At 42.9% G+C, this 15,608-nt stretch overlaps 1 protein-coding gene across 3 annotated transcripts in view; it reads right to left on the bottom strand.

Moving 5' to 3' along the window:
- JARID2 (jumonji, AT rich interactive domain 2) overlaps positions 1-15,608 on the bottom strand; it is a 286,725-nt gene that overhangs the window by 47,022 nt on the left and 224,095 nt on the right. For all 3 annotated transcript variants that reach the window (XM_011962733.1, XM_011962731.1, XM_011962732.1), the window contains exon 5: positions 7,173-7,349. In XM_011962733.1, coding sequence (XP_011818123.1) covers positions 7,173-7,349 — 177 coding nt within the window. The remainder of the gene's footprint in view (positions 1-7,172; positions 7,350-15,608) is intronic.

Raw genomic sequence — 15,608 nt, 5'->3', positions numbered from 1 at the left:
CCAAATGATTTCAGATTATGTATTTTAATAAACAAATCCATTTCCATTAGGATGTTCAGTGGATTATAAATGAGCACATTAGAGTCCTGTGTAATGTTTGCAAAACAAAACATCTGCCTGGGGACAGCAGGCTCCTGCAGGAAACTACTGGCATCAGGACTCCTGCTCCAAGGAAGAGGAGTAGGGCCTCAGGCCCATGTGGAAGCTGATGGCAGCACACTGTGGATGGTGTGTGTGTCCTCTCCTGCCACCTCTGCCATGAGGCCAGATGTCCTGGCTCCATGCCTGGAGCCACTCTCCTCCTGATTGTGGAGAAACAAGATGAAACAGGACACCCCTGGCAGTCTGGGTTCTAGGTTCTTCCGCTAGCAGTTGAAATAAAGCTGTTCTCCTTGAAATGTGGCCTAATTAAAATTTTGGCCAAATCCGCCCCAGTAGTGAAGCATCAGTTTTCCACACTTTGTTTTCTGTGTGTTTATTTCTCCACATTTCAGCAGGGGTGATCCCTCTGGGGAGGATACAGATGCTGCTAGATTTCCTGACACGCCTCAACAGCTCGAGCATATAAAATAGGGAAAAGTACAAATCTGGTAAGAGAAATACCCTGTAATGGAGAAGTCACAAAAAAACCAGCTTGCTCTCCCCTTTCTCTTGTGAAAGATTCAACAGTTCTGAGCAGCTGCTTGAATACACAATCGTGATGCCCTCACCCAGGTTCTTCCTGCTAGAAAACCTATTTTCACACCTGCGCCTTCTTCACCCAAGTCAGGAACCAAAAGGACATGAAGATCATCTGCCTCTACATTTTAATGTTTTCTAAAAATGAGGGAGTATAACTGAGGTGTGAGGAGGGAAGACTGAGCTCACCTTCTTAACTATAACCAAACTGTTCTTTCCATGCAACCAGAGAACTTATTTTCATCTAAAGCACACCTCGTGTTTTGCTTCTATTCACCAAGAGCACTCAAAAATCAGGGAACAGAGGTAAGGGCAGAGCATCACAGCTTCCTGAGGTCAAGGTACAGCACAGTCTGGCTCAGGTGCCTTGTCTGGCGGCACAATGTGGGACTAGTGGGTTTATATTGAAGAACAGGTGGTAGGCAATTATGCAAGAGAAAATGCTAGTTCCAGGGCTAAGCCAGGACCTGGCCTCCCTGGCAGTTCCACAGCACCCGATGTGTCCTGAGATGCGGTGCTCTCCAGGACTCTTTCCTCTGTCTGCGGTTCAGAAGATGCCTGTTTCAGGTTCAGAAAATTGCTAACCTCTTTTCTGACAGCACCTGCAGAGCTCCAAGCTTGATTACATTTGCAAGGCACTGGTGCCTGATTGCCTTTTTATTGCGAGGAACCCTCTGTAGGAAGATCTGTTTCATTTTATGTTATGTCACATTTAAACAGATACTCTCTTTGATGACTGATGGATACCCTTAATGAAATCCCATTATAAGAAATTTCTAGGAATTCTGCTCTAAACTTACAGAGACATGGACCTCAGTGAACTTCTGCAGAAAAGAACTTTTAGCTGCCATGGGAACTGTTGCCAAAATTTGGTCTGTATTTATTTCACATGAAAACAAAGCTCTAGGTGATCCCAGCAGTCTGACCACTTGGAGGATTCTTGTGTAAACCACTGGTGTCGACTGGGATTGGTACTGACTTTCAACAACTCAACCTTTGATTGGAGGATGCAATAGTACACCAGTTTTCCTAAGCGTTATAAGAGAATGAAGACAAAGTATAGACAGCAATGTGAATGGGGTTGAAGACAGGGTGGAATATAAATATTTTAATCTGGACAAGTCACTATTATCTCAGGGAAAGAATGGATTACAGGGATGAAATTTTAGACGAGAACCTTCACCCAGCTGCATAGTGATCTTGGAAATGTCATTTCCCTTGAACATATGACAATGGCTGGCATCCACCATTAGAGGTCTGAATGGCTCTACTGTTGCCCATGATACAGCTTCATTGTTTCCTTACGCTGGGATATAAATGAATCAATGAATGGACAAATGAAGGCTAATCTACTCTATCATGCTGATTTCACAGAAGTAGAAATTAAGAATCAAAGCAGCTAAGTACATGCCTTGCCCAAGAACACACAGCTAACAAAACAAGTAGCTAAAAACAAGCGTGCAACTAAGTTCCTGATGACTGTTCCATGGTGGCAAAGACATTCCTAGGAAATGAACAGACAAAAATAACAACAAATATGCATATTGAGTAACACGGCATTATCTAGAAATGGCTGAGGAAGTAGCAATGTTGGCCATGAGAATATTTCACAGCTGAGAATGTTTAATTTTGAAAGAATGCTACACTTTGGTTTTTATCAATTTTGGATGAGAAGATCAATAATTTCCTTCTCTGCTGTTGAAAACAATAACTTCAGAAATACGTTCAATTAATACCACTTGCCTGAGGGATTACTCCCAACGTCACAAGTGTTTCCTTTAATAAACTGACGTCAGTTTGTTTCCTTGTCATCCATCTTAATATAACAGCGGATGTAAAACAGACTGGGGAAGGCAGCACAGCTAGCCAGCTACTGAGAGCTCAGTGTGTTTTTCTACAATACTGCCTGAACCTGAGGCTGACATTAGCTTTCTTCAAAGCTGACTTTGGTTTCATGAAACCAGCATGTTCCCCTGGGTCATCTGAAATCGGAGGAGCATTCCAAAAGGCCTGTATATTACTAAGCTGGCTTTATTCCATTCCCTCCACTGGCGTCAGAAGGAATCACTTGACATCCTGTGGGTTGTTACACTTTGCCTTCCAAGGCCATTCAAGCCATGTGGCAACAGCAGGAAGGACTCCGCAGAGACCTATATCCCAGGTAGTGGCTTGTGGGGATTTTTTCTTTTCGTATGACTTCACAAAAGACTTGGTACTCAGATGCCTACAAAGGGAACAAATACACAAAACCCATAAACATACACAAAAACTACAAAATGTCTTTCTTAACAGATCCCCAATGATCACTGGAGTATCTAAGCTGCTTACAGCCAACAGCCCCTGCCCCACACCACCCCACCTTAAGGACTTTGGTATATGGGTATGAGTTGGGTGGCAGGACACAAGGGCTGGGGGGGAGCTGCACACACACACCGGAAGACAAGGGATACAAGTCACCCAGGTAGCATCACCAAGTGACAGGGAATGACAAGAATGAGACACCGAAACCTATTTCATCAGGAGAAACACACGGATAGACCTGAATGTCTTCCGACATTTCTGACAGATGTGCCAGGAGACATCATATCCCATTAGCTCCTGTGGGTAGAGCCTATTGCCGTGTTCATCTGCGCTATCTTCCAGAACGCTTAGGTAAGCACAGGGGCTTACATTTTTCTCATTTACACAGAAGTTAATCTTATTTGATTTAGGACAGAAAAGGTAACTCCATAAATGGTTAATATCATTCACCATTGTTAATATGGCAAAGATTCTATGATTAGTTTCGGCACTTATCACAATAAAATGAGTTTGAGCTTCCTCCAAATCCTCTACAAATACAGCAATTTCGAGAACATGTAAACATGAAATCTTTCCTAACACCGGTATTCAGATTTGCTAAAAACTCACAAATTCTGTAGGAAAAATTCTAGCAGGGTTGGTTTCGTGTTTGTGTCTCTTTGACTTGCTTGGTCTTTTGAACACCCCATAGGAAATGGAATTTTTCTGACCAGGTTAAGATCTAAACAATGCCCAGGGGTAGCAATAAAAAGAAAACCTCAGACTAAATAAGATTAAAACTTCCCTACGATGCTGCTGAAGAGCAGTGAACTAAATGGCAGAGGGACATGCCAGGAAGTGAGCGCCTGCTCCAGGAACAGGCAGGCCTAACACAGACTGAACAGGGAAATGGATGAGGACTTCGGACAACAGAATGGGACAGCAGGAAGGACTGCAGTCTGGACAGATCTAAATACGGGTCTCTTGGGCCTGTAAGAATTCCCTCATCAAACTTCCCCTGAAGTTTACATGAAGGCAAACAGATTGCACAGCCTCATGGATTCTCCCAAGATGGTAGTTCTGGGACTCTGCTGGGTCGAAATCAAAGAAAACCCATTCACAACTCAAATACAACATAATCAAAATGGTAGAAGCTTGGAGGTTGGGGGCAGGGCTAATCACAGATGATGTCAATCTAACTAAAGCTATAAGCCAGCTGCTCAGGGATGTGAGAAGGGCCTTTCCGTTTGGTTATCTACAAGTCTCAGAAAAGGAAGCACAGAAAGGTTTGTAAGTTTCAGTAAAGTTAGTCCCCTGCCTAAACCCAGCTGGTTTGGGTATGCTTCCTGCAGCTCCTCTATTTGATGCTGTGACTCTATTGTAAAAGAAAGGATGACAGAAGAGACAGGGAGGAAGAGAATCAGGAGGGAGGGCAAGGACACAACTCAGAAAAGGCAGTAGGAGGTGGGTGTGTCAGTGCTTACCCAAGATCACTCATTCCACCTAGTCCTCCCAGCCTGGAGCCAGGATACACACTATCCTACATCAAAATTCATTCGGGGACAAAAACATCCCAACAATGTTTCTGGAAATATTTGAATTAACAAGCATTAAAAAAAATTTTTTTAATAAAAAATGAAAAAGTAGAATCTCCTAAGATTTCTGAAACTCAGAAGTTTATCTGTGTAAATGCATACAGATATGTATCTACAGATAGTTACACTTTCCTTGACTCCTAGTGGCAATGACAGTGGTCAACATAGAATCATTATGCCCTCCTTTAGGTGAGAGCTCAGCCTATCCTGTCACCCTCATTCTATCCCCTTCTTTCATACATTCCATGTAACGTGCTGCCAGATAGTCACTGCCCCCGCACATAACTAAGATCCATGCAGATGATGATTCTTAACATTAAAAACTGAATCTATGAGAAAAATCAGCATGTGAATCCAATGTCTCTACATCAAGCCCAAACACTCTGGAAAACAAAGGAGTTAGGGACCCCAGTGCAACTGTACTAGTATACACAGGATTAACTCAACTGATGAAGACATCAGATAAATTCACCTGGGTCTTTCCAGGTCACCAAAGAGTAGACGTCCACACTAGCGGAACAACAGGCAACAGTCCCAAGTACAGGTATTATTCTGCATCACTCTGTTTGCGGTATGCTTCCTCCTTAGCAATTACATCTGTACACTAATATCCGTATTCCAATTTACATATGCAGTCCTCTTCCAACCATCCCGATGCCCTGATGACTACAGCTGCAAGTAACAACCTTTTCCCCAAAAGGTTAAAATGTGGTTACATTTTGTATTTACCCCATCTCCCCAATTAAACCACAAGTCCTTAAAAAGACGTTGCACCCTCTACTGTGCATATGTGTCACCTAAACACAATCAAAAGCAAGAGGCAAGCCAGATGAACAATTGTTAAGTGGACAGAGCAGAAAGGCCCAACAATAATGAAAGCTAGACAGAGATTTCAATCATGTCTAAGCTGTGCTTGTCCTGAGCCTCTGCTTCCCAGTGAATCCAGAAGGCAAATGACAGTTCAGTGCACAGACACCAAGGAGAAAAACGAGCAGCATTCCTTTGCCTCAATCACTTACAGACAGCACTGATTTTCTGCCATTTGTAGGTAAGGCTTCTATATCTTACAGGGTCTCAGTGGGTCCTAAGTAAAATAAGTCTATGGAGTAGCTGATAAAAGGGCAACAGAAAACAGCCATACCTCCTCCCACTCTCTTTGCTTCCCTCCTCTTTCTTTACTTTTTTTTTTTTTTTTTGAGACAGAGTCTCACTCTGTCGCCCAGGCTGGAGTGCAGTGGCACAATCTCGGTTCACTGCAACCTCTGCCTCCCGGATTCAAGCAATTCTCCTGCCTCAGCCTCTCGAGTAGCTGGAACTACAGAGGTGGGTGCCACCATGCCCAGCTAATTTTTTGTATTTTTAGTAGAGACGGGGTTTCACCATGTTGGCCAGGATGGTGTTGATCTCTTGACCTCGTGACCCACCTGCCTCGGCCTCCCAAAGTGCTGGCCACCATGCCCGGCTTCTTTCCTCTTTTCTTACACTCATTCCCCCACTCAGTGCAATTCCAATTAGTTCAGGACTACCTCTGTGCTGCCTCTGAAATCACTCATTTTTACACCTACATCCTCCAGTGTCTACTGGACAACCAATGTTTAGTAACCCTTGTTACTTTGGTCAGGTAATTGCCTACATTTACAACCTCACTGTGCATTTCCCCTTCTTCAAGTTATCTCCCTTTAAGAAGTCCTCATCACCGATGCCAGCTTTATGTTTTCCGGGCACAACTCCATTTAGGTCACTTCTCTATTGAAAAACCACTAGGCGGCTGGGTACGGTAGCTCACGCCTGTAATCCCAGCACTTTGGGAGGCCAAGGCGGGTGGATCACGAGGTCAGGAGATTGAGACCATCCTAGCTAACACGGTGAAACCCCATCTCTACTAAAAATACAAAAAATTAGCTGGACGTGGTGGCGGGCGCCTGTAGTCCCAGCTACTCGGGAGGCTGAGGCAGGAGAATGGCATGAACCCGGGAGGTGGAGCTTGCAGTGAGCTGAGACCGTGCCATTGTCCATTGTGCTCCAGCCTGGGCGACAGAGTGAGACTCTGTCTCCAAAAAAAAAAAAAGAAGAAGGAAGAAAGAAAAACCACTAGGCGCTTTCTATAGCCAACTTATTCATAAGACGAGTTTCCTCACTGTGATACCCAAGCTTTTGCTCCTGCCTTTTCTCCTCCTCCTCCACAATATACACGCAAGGGGAAAATTAGTCCACTTCAGAATGAATGTGCAATTCCACAGGAGGAATGATAGTTTTCTTCCTACACCATACCCACCTGCCAAAATCACATTAGTAATTAAAGGGGGGCACAGATATTGTTTCACTAAATCTTGACCATTCCCATGTAGATATGGTCTTTTCCTGTTCCGATGCCTGTTTATCTGCAGTTCTTATAGAATTTACCATATCTCCACAACATAAGAGTATTTGCGCTCACCTAGAACACCCAGGACTACACTAAGCTATACTAATAATCCCTTTGCCCATGAAGTGTCTGGCCCTGGAGAAGTACCCAGAACGAGCTTTGCCTTCATCTCATCTCTTCTCAGCAGAGGCTCTCTTCCAGCTCTCACCCAGCGATTTAGATTTTTTGTTATCCAAGTTCAACAGTGGACCTACCATGCCCGTTATGAACATGTTTATGGGTTTTTCCTTTCCTGGGGGTCGACTGGCATGAAGATGAAGCATTGTTGGTGGCTGTTTTGACGTCTTCTGTCTCATCATCTTCCTCCTCGACTTCCTCCTCATCCTGAGAGCTTCCAAAATACACCATGCTGTTGGGCAGCGCAGGAGAACCTGGTGGAATAAGAAAAATAGCTCATAAACACAGGCCTTGACCCTCACCCTTTCTGGAAGGAACATCACAATGAAGACTAAACCTAAAGCCTCAAAACTGAGGAGAAAAAACAAAGCAACTGATCGTTAGTGCCATTTTAAATTTATTTTTCAAACACTCCCAAGATCATCTGTGCCTTTTGAACGTATTTCAAGCAAAATCCCCCAGCAGGAAGAAGATGCAAAACAGAACAAATCAGGATTTTTAAAATCGCATCTGAGTATCTCTTGAGGAAAAAAAAAAACACCTCCAAGGATGGAACAAAAAAATAATAAAATAAAAACACCTACCCACTGCTGAGGAAGAGAGATTACTCTAAATTAATAGACTTAAAAAAAAAAAATCGGCTAGGTGCGGTGGCTCAAACCTGTAATCTCAGCACTTTGGGAGGCCAAGACGGGCGGATCAACGAGGTCAGGAGATCGAGACCATCCTGGGTAACACAGTGAAACCCCGTCTCTACTAAAAAATACAAAAAACTAGCCGGGCGAGGTGGCGGGCACCTGTAGTCCCAGCTACTCGGGCAGGAGAATGGCGTAAACCTGGGAGGCGGAGCTTGCAGTGAGCTGAGATCCGGTCACTGCACTCCAGGCGGGGCGACAGAGCGAGACTCCGTCTCAAAAAAAAAAAAAAAAATCAAAGAAAAGACGATTAGAGAGCTAGAAGTAAAAATGGAATATAACATTTCATTATATAAAATCACTGTGTTGTATTCATAAGGAATAATTGGTGGATACGAGTTCCCCAAACTCCAGTGGTTTTGGAAGCTACTTTGATGTCCTGATTAGGTTAACTGGATGCAAAATTACCCAAATAAATTCCCACGCTGCACTAAGTAAAAGTGCTGAATTTGAAATAAAAAATGAAAAAATAAACCTCCCAACAAGAAAACCGACCTCCTCACCCTTACCCATTTACATCTTAACCTTGCATCCTCAAAGGTTCTCATTCCGGATTTTAAAGTAACAAAAAAACAAGCTCAATATCATTACTTTTCTAGACAGGATGTGGCTCTGTTGCCCAAGCGGTGGCGCAATTACAGCTCACCGCACCCTTTACTGGGGTCAAGCAATCCTGTAGGCTGGAGCTACAGGCGCACCACCACACCTAGTTAATTTTTTGTAATTGTTGTAGAGATGGAGTCTCGCTATGTTGCCCAGGTTGGTCTGAAACTTCTGGACTCAAGCGATCCTCCTGCCTTAGCCTCCCGATTGCAGGCGTGAGCCCCCGTGCCCACGCTTAGGCTCAATATTCTGAAAAAAAAAAAAAAAAAAAGCACAATATAGTTCTTCTTTATCAAACAAAGGCAATTCAGGAGATACAATCAAGTCATTCATACATTATTTGGAACCAGAGGCTTCTAAAACACAAACAAAATCCCCTTCAGATAATAGTAAAAGAACTAAATAGGAAATTCATGTCTTCTCTTGCCTGCCTGCCTATGAATGAGCTAAAAACACTCTAGTAACATCAACGAAGAGACAAATCACCAATTCACTCTCCTATCTAAATAGAGATCTCAAAGATCGCAAGGTTTAAACACACAGTTAAAACCATTTCTGTCCAGCTTTGGAACTATATGCTCAGTGACAAGGAAGTGGAAAATGAGCAGTATCAGGAGCTGAAATGGCAAACCAAGCATCCATCTCCCCCAAATGCAAAGAGTACGTGGGACCTTCAACCCCTTCCTTTCCTACAGGCATCTTCATGACCTACCAATGTTCAAAAACCCCCCAAATTATGTGAACCACATCACTGACTGGATATGCAACTTCAAAGGGGATGTAGTCAGCAGAAAGACCCTCTGTAGATAGAAGATTTCAGCTTGGTCTCACAAAAGCCATTTTGATGTTTTGTTTCCCTCCCCTTAATTGTCTCTATTTAGAAGTAGATTCTGGACAGAAAGAAGGTTCTTAAACCTGACACAGACTTTGGGGAAAATCAAATAGAAAAGGGAGTAAAATAAAGAGTCAGGAGTTAAAAGAGAAAGAGAAAACAATATCTACACCCATTTCCACTGGACCAAAATATATGTTCAATCCAAATGGTTTTACAGTTAGTACAAGACTGGCTAGGAAAACAGGAGGCTAATTAGCATGGTTTTCAGTACAGTGTCACCACTCCTGTGTACCGACAGGTTATCTACACAGTGAAATATCACAACATTGTTGATCCGTCCTCCCTAAATCTACTTGACAAGTATTTATGAAAAAGCAAGAGTAAGTACAGCCCCCAAAAAACGTTCAAATTATTTTACTATCGATCTAACATATGCTGTCAGTCATACTATTAGGAGAGAACTTGTAAGTTTTAGACTCTGCTATTAAATTTCCCTCTTTTAAAAGGTTAAATAGTTCCTTCCAGATAAAAATAGCCATGCTTAATTTCTTTTAAAGCACAGCCTTCCTATATTGTATCTTGGAGGCAATGACTAGCAGCTGAAATCCAAACGATGGAACGGTATAAAAACAGCAGGTCCTTATGTAGATCTTTCTTATGGTAACTTCCGCAGCCAATTCAATCATTTGTCAGAGGGAAACAGTAACAGGAGGAGCAGGAGGGACTGAAAAGTTACAGGCATGTATTTCAAGAGGAGAGCCATCACCCCTCCAGCCTTGCTCTCTCCCCTCAGTTGCAAAGGCAATAAACTCCACAAATGAGGCCATGTGGGAGCAATATAAAAATACAGCAATAAGGCTGGGCGCGGTGGCTCATGCCTGTAATCCCAGCACTTTGGGAAGCCGAGGCGGTGGATCACCTGAGGTCAGGAGTTCGAGACCAGCGTGGCCAATATGGAGAAATCTCGTCTCTACTAAAAATACAAAAACTAACAATACAAATGGTGATGCACATTTGCAATCCCAGCTACTCGGGAGGCTGAGACAGGAGAATCACTTGAACCTGGAGGCAAAGGTTGCAGTGAGCCGAGATCACACCACTGCACTCCAGGTTGGGCAAGAGAACAAGACTCTGTCTCAAAAAAGACGAAAACACAGCAATAAGATCCACTAAAAATATTCTAAGATTCAAAGAGAATCAGGTAAAAATCCATGTAAAGCACATTAGAAATAAGGAATTAACTTCCACTTAACAGGATCTGTTGAGGATTTTTTAAAAACTCAAACATTAGAGAAGCAGCATAAAGCAACTATCACATTCCTCACACTCAGGATGTTGAGAGAAAGGGTGAGGATTGAGTTTATGTTGCAAAGAACTAAAACGGAGAAAACATCTAGACGCTCAGTTCAGCATCCAGACTTTGTTGATATCCACAAAGGATAATACATTGTTTTTGAGACAAGGAATCACTCTGTCACCCAGGCTGGAATGCAGTGGTGTGATCATGACTCACTACAGCCTTGACCTCCTGGCTGCAAGTGATCCTCCCACCTCAGCCTCCTGTAGCTGGGACTACAGGTACACACCACCAAACCCAGATAATTTTTTCATTTTTTGCAGTTCTTACAGAATTTACCATCATTCCAAGGCTTGTCTCAAGCTCCTGACCTCAAATGATCTTCTCATCTGATCTCCCATAGCACTGGGATTACAGGAGTGAGCCACCATGTCCAGCCCATAGATGATAATTTTTTAACAAAAGCAGAAAACAACCAATATTATGAATGGATTTGTTTTAATGGCTCCTCCACAAAAACAAATAGGTGATGTGACCCGCTGAGTACTGGGAAAGAAAGTGAGGGGCTAAAATAGAAGAAATGTAAGATTAGAAATAGAAGACCAGTGAGGAATAAGGGCAATTCTGAGGAACTTGCTCTCAAAGTAAAACCTTCTAACAACATTAAGTCCCTCTGACGGAACTAGTCCTGAAGTCAGAGGTGGGAAAGAACACCATTTCTCCTACATATGGGGACAAGGAAAAACGGATTGTTTTCAACCCAGAAGATGATTTTGCTTCTATTCAGATGATTGGCACGTTGGTCTGGATCTAAAGGTAAAGTATCAACAAAGAAAAACGGGTAATGAAGGATTCGTAAATCAAATGGGGAATCAGGAGGTAATATGTTGGAAGAAGGAAGACTTGGAAAAGGGAAAGTATAGGAAAGGGATTGAAGCAGAATAAAAATGAACTCCAGGGGAGGAGGTCGGTTAACCACCACCAAAGTGCCCTTAGTTCAGAGGTTAAGCTTGTACCCCTTCTTCTCACTGGTGGGTAACCCACAAGGACAACACTGTCGTCCCCCCCAGCCGCCAGCCCCGCCAGCCCGCATATGACCTGACTGTCCTCCTAGGCATCATCCACCAAGGGCAACTGCCAATCCATCACCCATCCACCAGCAGGAGCACTCATGAACAATCAGCATCTCCCCTAGAAGGAGCAGACATCCAGAATTTGGCCAGGCACCCTCAAACCTGTCTATCTCATTAACCTCATGGACAACTGAAGTAGGTACAAAGGAATAAAGCCAACAGAGTCTAATGCTGCACATGCCAATGCTCTGTCACCATGTGGTTGCTGTAAATCCCTCTAAGAATCCTGCTGGCGTGTCCACTTGAAAATCGCAGAGGGGTCAAACTGTCATGCCAGACCCAGAGAAGCCACAGAACTGGCAAAATGAAGCCAAAATGGGTTCTTTTTTTCTCATTGAGACAAACGCAGTAAGATCATCTCACATTTCATGCAAAAGTAAAAATGATCACAGTGATAGAAAAGGACTGAATGTAGTAACAGCTCAATAACAACCTCAAATGTGTAAGACACAAAGCATCTTAGAAACTACAATTAAGACATTTACATAAAGAGCATTTATTTCTTCTTTACCTAGATACAAGCTTGATTATCTCTTTTAAAAATAAATGCAGAGGAGGAAGAATCTGCTAGATACAAACAGGATGAAGGAAAGGATATTTCAAACCCCTCAAGACACACAGCAGACCAGGGTGTTTATCACTGGAGAAAACTACTGCATATTCCTCAGTAGGGAATGGGTTAATGGATGCATTACGTAATTACATCGTGCTGAGTCGGTAGAAACTTCGTATCTAGCAGACCTATTTGAAAACAGAACAAGCCAAGCAGGTTGGCTCACGCTTGTAATCCCAGCACTTTGGTCACCTGAGGCCAGGAGTTTGAAACTAGCCTGGCCGTCTCTACTAAAAAATATAAAAATTAGCTGGGCACAGTGGCAGATGCCTGTAATCCCAGCTACTAGGGAGGCTGAGGCAGGAGAATCACTTCAACCCGGGAGGCAGAGGTTACAGTGAGCTGAAACTGTGCCAGGGCACTCCAGCCAGGGTGACAGAGTGAAACTCTGTCTGAAAGAAAAAAAAAAACAAAAACAGAACAGTGTGTTTTTAAATTTTTCATTAAAAATAGCTTGTAACTTAATAGATTTTGGCATATAAGGGGTCAGCTTCATATCTAGACATTTTATTAGGAAAATTTTTCTCCTCTAAATGTCAGATGAAGCAATCTTTTGAAAAGCTCATTGTGGGTCCAGGATTCACAAAAATGGGAATGGAGCTAGCTACAAGGTTGAAAACAACAGGAAGAGAGATGAAGACAGGTGATTCACAACTTGAAAATACTTTTTAAAAAGAGGCCTTCCCCTTTCCACAGCAAGGCTCACCTACAAACTGCTGTGAAATACCAGTAAGGATGGTAAAAACGGAGGCTCACACCTGTAATCCCAGCATTTTGGGAGGCCGAGGCGGGTGGATAACCTGAGGTCAGGAGTTCAAGACCAGCCTGGCTAACATGGTGAAGCCCCGCTACTAAAAATACAAAAAATTAGCCGGGTGTGGTGGCAGGCGGCTTGTAATCCCAGCTACTCGGGCGGCTGAGGCAGGAGAATCACTTGAACCTGGGAGGCGGAGGTTGTGGTGAGCTGAGATCGCGCCATTGCCCTCCAGCCTGGGCAACAGGAGTTAACTCCACCTCAAAAAAAAGAAAAAAGAAAAAAGAAAAAGAAAAGAAAGGACTCTGCAACCTTATATGACCTCTCGGGGGTGGACTCTGCATGGCAAAAACACAAGCCGCGTTCACATTAATTAGCAAGTGAGAGAGGCTGACTTTTCACATGGAACACCATATCGTATCTCTCCCTTACAAACTCTCATTTAAGAAAAGTAACCAACAAAAGGTGTACGTTTGAGAGGCTTGGGAATTGTGTGGGATTTTTTCAGGGGAAGCAGGGGAAGACTCTATGGGTGGTCATTATAAAAGTATAGTCAATATAGACACTTTCCTATTAAAATTACAGGCAGATTTTTCTCTCCCGATTATTCAAGTGCATTAGCAAATGTAAAAAAAATCTGAACTTGGATCAGATAAGAGCAATCAGAGTACGGAATGCATCTGCTCTTTGCCAAAGCCATATTTCATTACTTTTCAGAATTAGCTGGCAACGTCTCCACAATATTTACTGAAGTGCAAACCAAATGTTTTCATCTGGACAAAAATCAAACTGTGGTATGTTACAACCACAACAGAGATCATGTTAATCCAAAAGCTTGCTTTCTCTAATTTAGGCTGTGGTTTCTATAAAATTGGATTCTTCTCTATGAATCATGTACACAGACAAGCCCTCCTGCCCATTATCTTCCCACCCTCGACCAGTTCTTGATCTTAAGTAGCCAAACACCACTTGGCTATATTTTGGAAAGACCCTAAAGGGATTCCCTGTGCACTGTCATTTAGCTGGAGAGTCAAATTCTACTGCTTGACCCAATTATCATGGGGCTGGCCCACTGAGTTTCTGTTTTATCTTAGGGATACATAAACAAAATGAAAAGTAATCAACCCTACTATCAAATTAAGAAACAAAACTTCAAAGTGAGCTGGTAGGGACTTGGGCAACGGATAGAAGATGAAAGAAATCACAGAAGAAAGCAGTTGCACCCCAATACCCTAGTTCACCAATCTACGTATGTATGTATGTACCAAGCACTATTCAAGGCACCAGAGACTCACACAGGGCAGATGTCTACATTCAGCTCATACGTTCATGCATGTACAACATGTAAACACAAACTTCCCTAAAAGGCTTCGGGACAAACATAACATGTCCAGTGGCAATCTCTGCCTATTCCTGGTCTGACTTTACAACTTATTAGGGAAGAATTTCCCAGCTGGCATTCATTTGCCTACCATCCCAAAAGTATTTGCCAGATCCAGATACTCCATGTGCTATTATTTTCTATAAGGTGACTTGCATTCATGTCTTAAATAATTTATCTCCATTGTATCAAGACAAAATTACTATCAATTGTACTAAAGGAAAGGTAATGGTTAAAATTAAAATGAATGTAAAACGTTCACTTAATGTCCTTTCTGGCATGAAGAGGGGTTTGTGTAGCAGAGACAGGGAAGCAGCCCTCAATACCACGAGCAAAACACAAAGGGAATCCCTATTTCTTCCTGAATAAGGAGGTGCCTATCCAATCACGCCCATCTTGGGAAGGTACTTCTTTTTAAATAGGTATGTCCAAAAAAAAAAAAAAAAAAGGATACCAACCACTGAAAGGACTCTACATGGGATCCATGACTCCAGGATGAGGCCAAGACTCTGGGAATGGCTTACTTGCCATGAGACTCGAGGTTACTCAACTGTACACAGAGCACAGTGTATTCAGTCGAAACATTTTTATGGCCTCAAACATAGGCAAAAGCAAGCGGAGCGACTCGCAGTACGGTGGTATCGTTTTACTCATAGGTACAAAATCATACTGTCATTCTTGCCATAGGTGACAGCAAATCTTCTTTCCCAAATGGGAAAGTAAGTAGATTGGTTGGTGACCAGGATCTGGGAGATAGGGGGTGAAAATGCAAAATGAACTCGATGGTTAGAATAAGCTGAACCTTCCGTCTTTGTTAAGGAACAAGGAGGGATGACGCAATGACCTCCTGGATGCATGGCCAATCTTTCCTTCAGCAACCCTCCCTCCTCCTCCTCCTCCTCCTCTTCCTGGATTACTGCTCTCAAGAACTACCCCAATTAAGCACCCAGGTGTGCCTATCTAATCCCACATATAGGAAATTCCCGACATTAGGGTAGTATTCTATCTGCAAGAGCAATTAACATGTGGGACTTCACAAGGAGAATACAATGGGTATCAAACCACCTTCCCTCCCAATCTCCTACTCCCATGCTGATCTAGCATCTATGTCACTGAAAACTGTAACATTCCCCTTACAACCTTTCCTATGTTGTTCGTCCGCACTGGCAATTCAAAACACATTCAAATACACATCCAGTCAA

This window comes from Colobus angolensis, unplaced genomic scaffold (assembly GCF_000951035.1).
Source record: "Colobus angolensis palliatus isolate OR3802 unplaced genomic scaffold, Cang.pa_1.0 Scaffold6, whole genome shotgun sequence".
NCBI classification, from domain to species: Eukaryota; Metazoa; Chordata; class Mammalia; order Primates; family Cercopithecidae; genus Colobus; species Colobus angolensis.
This window is presented reverse-complemented; position numbering and strand designations above follow the sequence as displayed.